This window comes from Pelophylax lessonae (assembly GCF_965119305.1).
Source record: "Pelophylax lessonae genome assembly, chromosome: 6".
Taxonomy (NCBI): domain Eukaryota; kingdom Metazoa; phylum Chordata; class Amphibia; order Anura; family Ranidae; genus Pelophylax; species Pelophylax lessonae.
In genome coordinates this window covers 192,296,895-192,311,787 of record NC_138773.1, presented here as the reverse complement: position 1 = coordinate 192,311,787, position 14,893 = coordinate 192,296,895, and the positions used below count along the sequence as shown (strand labels likewise).

At 45.6% G+C, this 14,893-nt stretch overlaps 1 protein-coding gene across 1 annotated transcript in view; it reads right to left on the bottom strand.

Annotated features, from left to right (window-relative positions):
- The window catches only part of ALS2 (alsin Rho guanine nucleotide exchange factor ALS2), a 150,934-nt gene that overhangs the window by 49,651 nt on the left and 86,390 nt on the right, over nucleotides 1-14,893 (bottom strand). The window contains exons 13-15 of the mRNA XM_082260374.1: nucleotides 10,837-10,999; nucleotides 10,586-10,717; nucleotides 4,318-4,446 (exon numbers count right to left, since the gene is read on the bottom strand). Coding sequence (XP_082116500.1) covers nucleotides 4,318-4,446; nucleotides 10,586-10,717; nucleotides 10,837-10,999 — 424 coding nt within the window. The remainder of the gene's footprint in view (nucleotides 1-4,317; nucleotides 4,447-10,585; nucleotides 10,718-10,836; nucleotides 11,000-14,893) is intronic.

Genomic DNA, 14,893 nt, shown 5'->3' with positions numbered 1-14,893 from the left:
TTCGGCGAAAATGTTGTCATTACTTAACATGGGGGGGGGGGGGGGGATATTTTGTCAGTGTAGCTGGAAGTAATGTAGTTGTAATGTAATGTAGGTGTAGTAATTTAGTAATGCTTAAGCACACTTGATAGTGTGTGAAATGAGTCTACCTGTTTGCCACATTGGGATGTTCGGTTAATAAACCAGAATTTTGATGATACTTGGAGTGCAGTCATTTCTTCTATATTGATTGTAGCTGGAAGGGCTCTGGGGTCTCAGCTCACAGTCTACAATGATCATAGTACAGACAACCACACTTAAGCCTCATACACACGCATCGATTATTGGCCGGGAATTTTCGGCCAACATCCGATCGGCCGATTTTCGGCTTGTTAGTATGATGCTTTCGACAACCGACTCCGACTTTTCGGCCGAAAAAAATCTGGTGTGCAGGCTATAAAATTTTTGTTGGCCATCAACACAACAGCCGATTTTCCATCAGTCAGTACAGATTTCGGCAGACAAAAATCTGATGAGCAAGACTGGGCATGCTCAGAGAAGAAAAAACACACGGAAAGTAAACCAGCACATGACATCACTTCTGAAGTAGATTTTTGTTGGCCGAGAAAATTCGTGTGCAGTCTAGGCACATTCCAACCAACAAAACATCACTCTGGACAAAAGTCGGACAATCGGTCAGCCGATAATTGTTGCGTGTGTACGAGGCATAAGTCTACGTTTCGTCTAGTGCGACTAATCCATGGCACCTGTTCCCATGCAACTTTGATCCAACTTTACTCTCTCTGGATCAGTCGCATCAAAAGTTGCATTAAAGCATTAAAGATCAAACACCTCTGATCGCTCAGTTCTGACAGCTCTCTGCTCTGTCCCCTCCTCCCTCATTGGAGCGGCTTGCTGGGAGGCTGAGCGAGGCGTCGGTCCAGGCACCTGGTGGATCCCGACTCCGTGGTTGTAATGATGCTGTGCCTGGACCGACATCTGTGAAGACAGTTAACAGGAGTGCAGAATGAACTGCACTCCTGTGATCCATAGGAAATGTACAGCCAAAGGAGCTTTGGCTGTACATCTCCTTTAAGGTCATGGAGTGGCCTAGTTAGTCTATAGACCTTAATGCTATAGAAAATGTATGGAGGGAGATGAAACTTCCAGTTGCCAAGAGAATTTAGAGAATACTGTATCTGTAAAGAAGAGTGGACCAAAATCCCTCCTGAGATGTGTGCAAACCTACAAGAAACGTCTTAACTCTGTGCTTGCCAACAAGGGTTTCTCCACCAAGCACCAAGTCATGTTTTGCTTTGGGATCAAAATACTTATTTTACTTACTGAACTGCATCTTAATTTATAGCATTTGTTTAACCACTTTAATACAGGGCACTTCCCTCCCTTCCCGCCCAGGCCAATTTTCCCCTTTTAGCGCTGTTGCATTTTGAATGACAATTGCGCGGTCATGCAACACTGTACCTACACCAAATTTATGTCATTTTCCCCCCACAAATAGAGCTTTCTTTCGGTGGTATTTGATCATCTGTGCGATTTTTACTTTTTGCTAAACAAATAAAAAAAGACCGAAAAGTTTAAAAAAAAAATAAAAAATTTTTGTTTATGTTATACAATTTTGTAAATAAATAATTTTTTTCCTGCACTGATGAGCACTGATGAGACTGCACTGACAGGCACTGATGAGGAGGCACTGATGGGGTGGCACTGATGGGGTGGCACTGATAGGCGGCACTGATATGCGGCACTGATAGGCACTGATATGTGGCACTGATAGGTAGCACTGATATGCAGCATTGGTGGGCACTGATAGGCGGCACTGCTGGGCACTGATAGGCGGCATTGATGGGCACTGATAGGTGGCACTGACGGGCACTGATAGGTGGCACTGACGGGCACTAATGGGCACTGATAGGCGGCACTGGTGGGCACTGATGGGCACTGATGGGCGGCACTGATCGGCACTGACGGGCGGCACTAATGGGCACTAATGGGCACTGATAGGCGGCACCGGTGGGCAATAATGGGCACTGGTGGGCGACACTTAAGGATGGCAATGATGGGCACTTGTGGGCAGCACTGATAGGGAGGGCACTGGTGGGCAGCACTGATGGGGTGGGCAATGGGGGGCTCCCTGAGCCCTGATTGCCATCCCTGGTGGCCATAGTGGGCATCCCTGGGGTCATAGTGGGCATCCCTGGGGTCATAGTGGGCATCCCTGGTGGATCTAGTGGCATCCCCCCCCCCGAGGGTCTGCACTGGTAATCAATGATCTGATTACCAGTGCCGACCCCCCCCCTGTCAGGGGAGCCGCCGATCGGCGCTCCTTTACTCGTGCCTGTCAGGCACGAACTAAGGAAAGCCGATCAACGGCTGTTCCTATTTACTATGTGACCAGCCGTGATTGGACACGGCTGATCACATGGTAAAGAGCCTCCGTCAGAGGCTCTTTACCGAGATCGGAGATGCAGGGTGTCAGACTGACACCTCGCATCACCGATCGCCGCTCTGCGCGCCCCCGGGGGGCGCCCAGAGCGGAGTTATCCTGCCGCCGTCATATGACGTCCGGTCAGGATAACTCAACCACATTCCCGCCGTCATTTGCCTATAGGGCGGGCGGGAAGTGGTTAATGTTTTTTTTTTCTGGATTTTTGGTTGATATTCTGTCTCTATCATTTAAAAAACACCTATGATAAAAATTATAGACCCTTCATTTCTTTGTGATGGAACAAACTTACAAAATCTGCAGGGGATCAAATAGTTATTTTCCCCACTGTACTTTTCAGTAAGCCAACATTTCTGTATTAAAAATCATTTGTCTTATGTAATATTCCAATTTTCTGAGATTTTGGGTTTTCACTAGCTGTAAGCCATAATAATCAAAATTAAAAGAAAAAAAATGCTTGAAATACATTACTCTGTGTGTAATAAATCGACATAATATATATGTTTCACGTTTTGAATTGAATTACTGAAATAAATGATCTTTTTGATGATATTCTAATTTTTTGAGATGCACCTGTATATTTGCAAATGTGTGCAAACCAAACCCCTTGGTTATAACGTGAACTGTTATACAGGACAATTCGGTTTATTGCAGACGGGAAAGTGCGCTGCAAATCTTTGTTTGCGGTTTTTTGATATGCGTCGCCCTTCCTTGTGCTCCTTACTGCAAAGGCCATTTATAGGTTGGGGTGGTTGCCATTTGTTTGTAAAATTTGTTTGGCAAGTTCGATGACCCAAGGTAAGATGAATCACTTCTAGTGCACGGTGGTGTGGAAGTTGGAGGATTTTAGTGTGTCTAACGCTATTGCACTACTTGGAAAGCTACAAATGGACACTTTGCGACATCGGATATTAGCTGTATGAACTGTTTAATGGTGGACACTTCGTTTTTCACTGGGAGAGAATTATGTTTATTTTTTGTATATAAGTTTATTATCTTTGTTATTAAGAAATGCATTACCTGTTGGAAGGGTTTCATTCCACTAAAAGATTGGTACGGAGCATTATAATGGCAATGTTTATTCATAGGATTAATATCACAGTGTACACCTGCTCATGAATGAAATCCATCCTGTAACGGAAATGGTGAGTGGAGCCTATTATACAGCATACACAGGAAGTACAAATGAAACAGATTCTTACACACTTCCTAAAGTTGAAGTCCAGGTTTACTCTCCCAACCCATACAAATTACTTTCTACACTTACAAGTGCACCCGCTAGGTGTGCTGCATACACTCCCTTGAATTCATACAGACTGTCGCTTACAGATTTTGCAAAACTGTCTCATATGCGTTGTAATAGTGGTGTAGCATATGCCAAATTCCTGTACCTGTCTAGAGCTTGTACTTCAATTTGATGTATGCTGTGCCACTTTTAGAGTGCACGTTAGACACTTTTGCTAAATCTCTCTCTGTACAAAAGAACGCCGGTGTTTTATTTTTAAATTTGGGGCAGATGTTGTGCCACAACTTAGAAGTGGAGCAAATTAGAACTAACTGAATTTGGCACATGAGTTGCTGTCAGAATGAAAAATGTCACAGATGTCTTTTGAATTAGCAAGAGCAATTAACGCCAGAAAATTGGCACAGCAGCTTTACTGTATTCGCCTCAATGTATGTAGTCTCATGTCACACCCAGAACAAAACAGAGTTAGGCTCAGTGGCGCTCAGCCATTCAGAGGTAAATGCGATGACAATGTCAGACCATTTTTTAATTTTTAATTTTAATTTATTTTAGCCATTCAGAGGTAGTTTTGCATTCTCTGGATGAATACAATGTAGGATCATATAAAAGAAAAAAGCAGACCCTCTACCTGTGCATGAACAAGGGCATCGTTGAAAAGTATGAACCAGTTAACCGAGAACCTTCCTGCATTTTGCAAACCTAACCCACGATTGCTGCTCTCACAGATCAGGCGCCGCTCAGGCTTTCTAAGAGAATCCTGCAGAGAAAGAAGATAAAGACAAAATGAGAAAATGACTTCCAAAAGACTGCAAACCCACAAGTGATCACAATAAAAAAAATAAAAAAAAACTACATACACTTACAATTAATCTGTCAGTTCCTACAAAGTATGTAAATTAACCAAACCCATACATTTATTTTCAAAGCAATTCCTGGTGGTTACAGCATACTATCTATTTAGACAGAAGTCACGTTCTAAAGTACAATAATACCTGCAGTTCCTGCATCCCCACCAATGCCACTGCCCATATTGGGTTAAGAACAATACCACTACATACATGTTCCCATTTTCTCTATACACACTGCTCAAAAAAATTAAAGGAACACTTAGAAAACACATCAGATCTCAATAGGGAAAATATCATGCTGGATATCTACACTGATATGGAATGAATAATGTGTTAGGAACAAAAGGATGCCATATCGTTTGATGGAAATAACAATTAACAACCTGAATTCAAAGACACCCTGAAAATCAAAGTGAAAAAATTATGCAGCAGGCTAGTCCATTTTGCTAAAGTTTCACTGCAGCAATGGAAGTTTGTATGGCCCCACGTGCTCATATGCATGTCTGACAATGTCGGGGCATGCTCCTAATGAGACGACGGATGGTGTCCTGGGGTATTTCCTCCCAGATCTGGACCAGGGCATCACTGAGCTTCTGAACAGACTGAGGTGCAACCTGGCAGCGTTGGATGAACCAAACCCATGTCCCAGAGGTGTTCTATTGGATTTAGGTCAGGTGAGTGTGGGGGCCATTCAATGGTATCAATTCCTTCATCCTCCAGGAACTGGCTGCATGCTCTCACCACAAAAAGCCGGACATTGTTGTGCACCAGGAGGAACACAGGACCCACTGCACCAGCGTAGGGTCAGACAATGGGTCCAAGGATTTCATCCGGATACCTAATGGCTGTCGGGGTGCTATTGTCTAGCCTGCAGAGGTCTGTGCGTCCCTCCATGGATAAGCCTCCCCAGACCATCATGGACCCACCACCAAACCGGTCAAGCTGAATGATGTAACAGGCAACATAACATTCTCCACAGCTTCTCCAGTCACATGTGCTCAGGGTGGACCTGCTCTCATCTGTGAAAATAACAGGGCGCCAGTGCAAATACCAATCGAGCTCCATGGTGCCTAGCAGTGAGCACAGGGGCAACTAGATGACATTGGGCCCTCAGGCCACCCTAATGAAGTCTGTTTCTGATTCAGTGTCAGAGCCAGAGGGCTAGCTGGGGTGGCAATTGCCACCCCAGACAAAGTCCTTGCCACCCCTGTTGCCACCCCGCTTGCTGAAAACCTTTCCCATTAATTAGCTGTCACAGCTGTGCTGAATGATAGAGCGTGGGCGCCTCCGAGCCTGCAGCTAGTTCTCCTGACTGTGACTGAGCGGTGAGCAGCAGCGGCGCCGTGAGCAGCTGCACAGCTAACCAATCACGCGTGCCTGCACACCTGATTGGTTCACTGTGCCGCTACTCACGACGTGATTGGTTCGCTGTGCCGCGCTCATCGCTCGGTCATGAAGAGAACTAGCTGCGGGCCTGGCAGACTCACAGACTGAACATGTGGGATGGATGTGTCTGTGTCAGGCTGTTTTACCTTAGGTAAGTCTCTCCGGTCTCTGCATTGAAGGGGACACGGCATGCTGGTCACTATACATTGATGGGGGGAGTACGCTGGTCACTATACATTGATGGGGGGAGTACGCTGGTCACTATACATTGATGGGGGGAGTACGCTGGTCATGGGGGGGGGGGGGGGGGAGTACGCTGGTCACTATACATTGATGGGGGGAGTACGCTGGTCACTATACATTGATGGGGGGAGTACACTGGTCACTATACATTGATGGGGGGAGTACGCTGGACACTATACATTGATGGGGGGGGGGGGGGGAGTACGCTGGTCACTATACATTGATGGAGGGCATGCTGGTCACTACATTGATGGGGGGGGGGGGGGGTACGCTGGTCACTAACTACATTGATGGAGGGCATGCTGGTCACTACATTGATGGGGGGGGGGGGGGGGGTACGCTGGTCACTACATTGATGGGGGGCATGCTGGTCACTACATTGATGGGGGGCATGCTGGTCACTACAAAAGGTAGGTAAGAGACTACTACTGTAGTACTGTCTGACTCTACTAGTGACTGACTGAGTAGTGAGAAGTCTGTAAAGGAAAGGGGATCTATCTTATGGGGAACCTGCACTTGCCCAATGCCTGGTCTGCTGACTGTAAGGGGGGGATCTATATGGGGGACCTCACCCTGGCCTGCTGTAAGGGGGATCTATATGGGGGCCGGGGTGAGGTTCCCCATTAAGATCCCCCCCCTTACAGCAGGCCAGGGTGAGGTGAGGTTCCGTCCCTCATATAGATCTCCCCCCCTTACAGCAGGCCAGGGTGAGGTGAGGTCCCCCATATAGATCCCCCCTTACAGTAGACCAGGGTGAGGTGAGGTCCTGTCCCCCATATTGATCTCCCCCCGTACAGTAGGCCAGGGTGAGGTCCTCTGACCTCACCTCACCCTGGCATGCTTTAAGGGGGATCTATATGGGGGACGGGACCTCACCTTACCCTGGCCTACTGTACAGGGGGAGGTCTATATGGGGGAATAGTTGCTGCTACACTTTTCATTGGTTAAGCTGACACACAATTCCTTTGTGCTCCAAACGGCTCCAAAACAAAACATAACGCGGCAGCACACACAGGAAACTTATTTTTAGTGTAATTGAACACTTTGTATATTGACCCCCCTAAATAATACCTTGCCACCCCTATGCCACCCCTGTTTTAAAAGTCTAGCTCCGCCACTGTTCTGATTGTTTGGTTATAGACATTCACACCAGGGACCTGCTGGAGGTCATTTTGTAGAGCTCTGGCAGTGCTCATCCTGCTTGGACTGCCTGTGCAACCTCTATAGGGTCCAGGTATCGCCTCATGCTACCAGTAGTGACGCTGACTTAAGCCAAATGCAAAACTAGTGAAAAAACAGTCAGAAAAAAATTTCAGTGGCCTCAACTTGTAAAACCATTCCTGTTTTGGAGCTCATCTCATTGTTGCCCATCTAGTGCACCTGGTAATTTCATTATCACCAAAGCAGCTGAAACCAATCAACAACCAACCCTCTTTGCTAATTAACTGACCAGATCAATATCCCAGGAATTGAAATGACTTGATGCTAAACTCTGATTAAAAAGTGTTCCTTTAATTTTTTGAGCAGTATACAATGTCATCTCTCATGATCATGCCAACTTTGGGGTTTATTGACTAAAGGAAAATCCACTGTGCACTACAAGTGCACTTGGAAGTGCAGTCGCTGGTGATCTAAGGGGAAGATATGAAATGAGGGGAAGCTCTGCTAATTTCTATCATCCAATTATGTGCATGCAAAAATGCTGTTTTTATTTCACTTTCATGTCCCCCTCGGATCTACAGCGACTGCACTTCCAAGTCCACTTGCAGTGCACAGTGGATTTGCCTTTAGTAAATACGGTAAACCCCTTTGAGTTTATATCTGCTTGCCATGAAAGTCAGCGGTTGCCTATGGCTAAAATAGTACACTGCAATAAATATATAAGGTAATGTTTCTCTGCAATAAAAAGTCTATATATAAAGCACCTTTAGGGTTCGTTCACACGTGCGGCTAGGGGGCGGTAGATACAAGCGCCTAAACTAGGGCATGCAGTTGCTCAGGGCTGTACATCTGCTGCAGCCATGATGCTGTGCTCTGCAAGACAAATTTAACAGTATTCCGCATTTGGTGGGCATTAGTGCTGTCAAACTCGTCCCCTGCAAGTCTATGGTGCTGTGCCGCAACTGCTCCACAACCACATACAATGTGTGCAATTGCGACGCAGAAGTGCAAAATTTACAGGGTAAAATTAGGTAGTGAGGAGGTGACATACCGCCTCCTCCCTGCCAGTCAAACTGCTCTGAAAAGCGACCCCCCACAGATCACTATTCATAAGGAGGGTAAGGGCTACTGCACACGTGAACGAGTCCTTAATGCATATCTAAACATATTGTGGCTTACCAGTACTTAGACGCTGTGGCCCCTTTACTTTTCATTTTTCAGGGTAAGAACATTTTGGACAAGTACAGACCAAACTGTTAAAGTAGATGTTCAGCCTAAAACTAACTCTAAATATACTGGCAGCCACATTCTTAGACTAATCTATTTAACCCTGTAAAGCCAATATCTCAATGCATACCTTTTTTGCAGCCAATCTGGTCCCATGCTGAGCTGTCAGCAACGGCTTCTCTGTGTAGGAGTGAAGGAGAGGCAGACAACAACAGAAGCCCCATAGTAAGTCTACGAGCGATGTCACCTTCTTAGCATTTCCCTGCCATTGTCTGCTGTCTCTTCTACACAGCATCCGCCACTGGAGACTAGACTAGATTGGCTGCAGAAAAGGTATGTATAGCAATTTTTGCTTTACAGGGTTAGATAGATTGGTCTTAGAATGTGGCTGCCAGTAGATTTAGCGTTAGTTAGTTTTATGGCCCATACACACGATCCGAAAATCAGACGAAAATTAACGCTTGTGAAAGGATCGGACGATAATCTGATCGTTAGTACACAGCTTACGAGAGGTGATCATGACAGTTCGCACGATATTATCCGGTCGTGCAAGCATAAAAATTTTGATCGTATTATAACACATCGTACGATAATCGTATTATCAGTATTTTGTTCGTCTGAAAAAAATGGTGAGCAGTAGACAGCGCATGAGCAGTAGACATAATTTTCCCCTCACACGCTACAACGTGGTTACGAATACCGGAAGCTTTTGAATCATCGTCTGAGAAAATTCGTATTGTAAGTAACCTCTCCCATTTGCGAATATAATTGAGAGTTCCTAGCAACCAAACAAAAACAGACAGAGAGTCGTCAGATTTTCGGATTGTGTGTACTGGGCATTAGGCTCAACTTCTATTTCAATCTTACCAAAAACACAGTGTTCTTGTCACTTACTGTGAGCTCAGTTAATTGTGGCTTACTGTGAGCTTAAAGCTGACCTTCGGTCATTTTTTCATCTTTCCATCTATTAAATCCTCTGCCCTTGTTGTTTTACGTTTAGATAGTAAAACATTTTTTTTCTGCCAGTAAATACCTTATACAGCCCACTTCCTCTTTCTTGTCTGGTTATTAGCCTAGGCTAATGACATCATGCACAGATCTCGCTCTTACTCTCAAGAGAGTTTGCCAGCAAAGGAGGAGGGATGAGTCATAGGACAGCCAGTGAGAGCTGCAGGGTTGGATGAGGGCAGAGATAACAGGAGACTGCAGAGATCCATGAGTATTCATCGAGAGAGGAGAAATGTGCAGGCAAGCATCGGGGTGTGTGTGTGTCTGTGTAAATCAAGGAAGTTAACAGGCAGCAGCTTCAGCTGTCCACAGTTAAAATAGTTGCAGCCAGCCTTAGTGGAGGGAGATTTTTGCAGCATATTTGGCAAGTACATAATATTATTATGCAAAGTGGTTAGAGGGAAGCTTCAGAATGACAAATATCTTTTTATTACAAACTTTGTGAGCAGACTGCAGTTCCTCTTTAAAAGGCGACAAAAACATTCTTATCAATCCACCCTGTAATGGAAAGGAACAAAGGCAGACCTGTAAGAAGTCCTGCCTATGCGTCTACCATGGCTTCCCAGATGACAGTGGAGAAAAGAAGTGTAGACACAACACAGGAAGTGCGTTATTTTCAGGGCTACCAGTTGAAAAAATTAAAGGCTGAAAAAAGAAAACCAAATGCACTGCAGCCACTACTTCTATGGACTTGTAAGCCAAATTACATTTTTGTTTTTCTGTTTAGATACGCTTTAATGGGACTATTATTGGACAAGGAGACAGATTCATTTTAAAGGCTATCTTTAGCCTCATTTTTTTCAAAATTAGTCCTTTAATGTAATGGATTATCTCAAAGATTAATAGAGAGCAATCGAGGTTAACCTTTACAGGAAAGGTTGAGCTTTGCTTGTAATTTCCCCTGCGTAGATCTAAGGATCTATTGACCATTCTGACATGCAATGTGCACTAGAGGTAATCTCTGCTAGTGTCTTTTTACATAAGTTCAGTTTAAAATGTTAGGGCCTAGGGATCCATACATACCGTCATTTTTCCTGGAAACGTCTTCCAGAATCCCAAAGTATACTCAGCTTCCTTCTTCTTCCGGTTAAGGGCAAGTGCCAAAGCATCATAGTTGGTGCTGCAGTCCTGCAGCTTCTTGTATTCTGTTGATGACTAACACATACAAAAAACAAGTATTAAATTAGTATTAAACTCTCAGCGTTTTTTTTTATCTTAACACATTACTGTACTGTACTGTACATAAAACAAATAAAATGAAGACAAGCACTTACCACTTCAAAGCACATAGCCAGCTTAAGCAGTAATCTGGCATACTCATGCAGTCGGACTATTGGTGAAAAGAAGAGGCTACTAAGAGTCTCGGGAATTGTGGTGCCCTCATCCTTTATATAGGTGAGATTCTGCAAAAGTTCTTGATTCTTTGTGAAGAAATCCCTGGAAATACACCCAAATCAAAATCTAGATACTCAGGAAAAAATCATTACTATGTAAAAAGCAACTTTTAAAAAACTGAATTTTTTGACTTACTGTAAAATCCATTTCTCTGATGTTCATTGACAGACACAGCTCCTGATCTTCTTAACCATGGGGTTATACTGCCCCCTACAGGAGTAGGACACTAGGTAGAAAAAAAGTCTGACTATGCCTATTGGCAGTCCCAGGGGGTATACTCTCTCTCTCTGCTATAGGTACTCAGTTCTGTTACAAGTAGTGTCAGAAGAATTACAACTTCACAGAGGGGTGGGTGCTGTGTCCGTCAATTAACAACGGAGAAATGGATTTTACAGTAAATCAAAAATCCCATTTTCTCTTTCGTTCATTGATGGACACAGCTCCTGAATCATTGGGACATCCCAAAGCAGTGTTAAACATGAGGTGTGGGAACAGCGAAACAGAAATTTCCAAGGCTAAACTATAGCCAACCAGGTAAACAGGAGCTCAACCAAAACAACTGGAGCACACCTGAAAAAACCAATACACCCTCAAGGAGGACCAGGTCCTCTAAACAGCAGCCTGAAAAACCAAAAAGAAGCATCCGCAGATGCCAACACATCCACTTTATAGAACTTTGTGAAAGTGTGCACCGACGACCAGGTGGCCGCCTTGCAAACCTGCATCACTGACGCCTGATGACGGAAGGCCCATGAGGCACTGAGCGCCCGAGTAGAGTGCGCCTTGACAGGGAAAGGAGGAACCTGAGCCTTGATGGAATAGGCCTGAATCACCGTCTGTCTGATCCATTTGGAAATGGTCGCAGAGGAAGCGGACAACCCTTTCCGATGCCCATCCGTAAGCACATAGGGAGTCTGATTTCCTAAAAGACTCTGTAGCTGCCACGTACACCCTAATCGCCCAAAACACATCCAAGGCATACAAAGTAATTTCCTTTGGATTTTTTGGCCTAGGACAGAGGGAGGGCAATGCAATGTCTTCATTCAAATGAAAATCAGAGACAACCCTTGGAAGGAACGACGGACAGGGGCAAAGAACCAAATTATCTCTGTGAACCACCAAGGAAGGTGAACGACAGGATAACGCCGCCAATTCCGACACCCTACTTGCAGAGGTAATAGCCACCAATAAAGGCCACCTTCTGGAACAATGTAGGCAGGCGAACCTCTTGAAGATTTCTCAAAAGGAGGCTTCTGGAGGACTGAGAGCACCAAATTGAGGTCCCAAAGCCGTAACGGAGACCGCACTGGAGGAGCCAAGTACCAAACTCCCTGAAGAAAAGTAGGGAGTGTGTGGCCAAGGGCCTTTGAAAGAAGACTGCCACCCTGAAGATCAACAACTGGAAAAGGAAAAAAGGGGAGAAGGGAGGGAAGAAGAGGACATGTTTTTTTTTTTCAATGACATGATATTGACTCTTTCTAGGTCCAGGAGTGACGAACCCTGTCTCTTTCTATTATTCCTATTCTTTTTTCTTTTATTTCCCTCCTTTTTTTTGTCTCCATTGGATATCTAATTTATCTTTTTGGGTTTGAAGCTTTGAATGCTTCCGCAGGTACCCTCTGCATCATTGTATCTCAACTAGATTTCTTGTTTCTTATCTAGTATACTTACATTTACTGATATTTGAACCTTGTTGCAGTTCTGTTGGCTCTACTTTATACCTAAATGTATTTCTAGAACATATATATAACAGATCGCTGTTGGAGTCTTTCAAGACTGACTGTTATTTTTCGTTTTCTCTCTATTTTTTTATGATTAAATACAAAAACGTTTTTTAAAAAATTGGCAATTATAAAAAAGAAAGAAGACTGCCAAGACTGACACCTGGCCCTTGATAATACTCAAGGTCAGTTTCTGCTCAACCCCCCATTGAAGGAAGGTCAAGATATGAGCCACCGAAAAAGAGCGAGGATGAACCCCAAGAGACTCACACCACACGATGTACGTCTTCCATGTACAATGGTAGATCTTCCTAGAAGTTGATTTCCTAGCTTTTACCAGCACTGGAATCACTGACTTAGACAAACCTCTATCCTTCAGCACCTGGTGTTCAACAGCCAAGCCTTCAAAGCCAGCAACTGTAAAGCAGGATGGAAGATTCCCCTTTGGGACAGCACATTCTCCCTGAGAGGAGGCTTCCAAGGAAAGTCAGCAACCCGCCGCACCAGATCGGCGTACCAAGCCCAGCAAAGCCAGTCCGGGCCACTAAGATGACCATGGAATCCCTTCTGTTTCGATCCTGCGTAGAAGTCTTTGCAGAAGCTTGAGGGGAGGGAAGGCGTAAATCAGACAATAGTGACCCCACTGGGCCACCGGCGCATCTGTGGCATCCGCCAGAGGATCCCGTGACCGAGCCACAAACCTCTGCACCTTTCTGTTGACCTGAGCAACAGATCAACCTCGAGGATGCCCCACTGGAGACGCAACGGATGAAACACCTCCGGATGAAGGGACCACTCCCCTTGGTCCAACGACTGCCGACTGAGGTAATCCGCCTGCCAGTTTTCCACATTGGGAATGTGTACGGCGGAGAGGACTGGAACAAAATGTTCTGCCCACCTTAGAATACCGGCTACCTCCAGAGCCGCCAGGACACTTCTCGTGCCCCTCTGGTGATCGACATAAGCCACAGCCATGGCATTGTCCGATTGAATGCGCACTGGACATCCCTGAAGATGATCAATATTACAGACACAGTCTGATCGCTCGGAGTTCCAGGACATTGATCGGTAGTCTGGACCCTTCCCACCCGGACAGGCTGGCATCCGTGGTGACCGCTGTCCAATACAAGGGGAGGAAGGATTTGCCCAGCCGCAGTGCTGGAGAACAAAGTCATCATATCAGGGACTCTTTCGTTCCCGGCTCAGTCGGATCGGATCGGATTGTCCAGAGACTGCGGATTCTTGTGCCATTTGCCTGGAATCTCCCCTACAGGGACCTCATATGGAACTGTGCAAACAGAAAGGTAGACCCCATCAGGCCCAGCACCCGCATGCAAGTCCAGAGGGATGAGCATCTGCTGGACAGCAGGAGAGGAATTGCAGCCTGCAATTTCTGGAGTTTGTCCAGAGGAAGGAGCACTCTGACTAAGGCCGAATCCAGAGTCAGACCCAGATAGTCCAGCTTTGTGGACAAAACCAGAGCAGACTTCTGTAAATTCAGAATCCAGCCAAACTCCCTCAGAGTTCGTATGGTGATCTCCAGGTTTTCCACCAGAGCAGTAGGCATCCTTGATGTCGATAGAGGCAAGAAAATACACCTGATGCAGGGATGCCACCACCGTGGGAACAGACTCCATTCTGAACTTCTGCACCCGTACAAAGCAGTTCAGCGCATTGAGGTCCAGAATTGGATGTGCCTTGCCTTCCTTCCTGAGAATTGTAAACAGATTTGAGTAAAACCCCTGAAAAAGTTCCGATGTCGGAACCGGGACAATCACCCCTTGAAGTAACAGGTCGTGCACTGCCCCAAAAAGACAGCGGTCCAGGGACAGGCGCAACTTGGAAGGAAAGAACCTTTCCAGAGAGTAAGAATGAAACTCAATCTTGTAGCCGGACTGTATGACTTCATGGACCCACTTGTCTTGTACCAGGGAAGTCCACGGGTCCAGAAACCAGCGAAGACGTCCCCCACCCCCGGTATGGGTGTGGGCGCACCTTCATGCTGAAGGAACCTAGTCCGTGGCTCCAAACAGGCGATCTCCTTGAAAAGAAAGATCAGTCAAGGCCTTTTTAGAAGTCTGGTCCGCAGACCAGCATTTGAGCCAAAAAATACGCTGAAGGACCACTGCTGAAACAGAGAGCCTAGCGACTAGGGGAGCCACATCCCAAGAGGCATCACAGATAAATTGCAGCCCCTGGACCAACTGGTCCACCA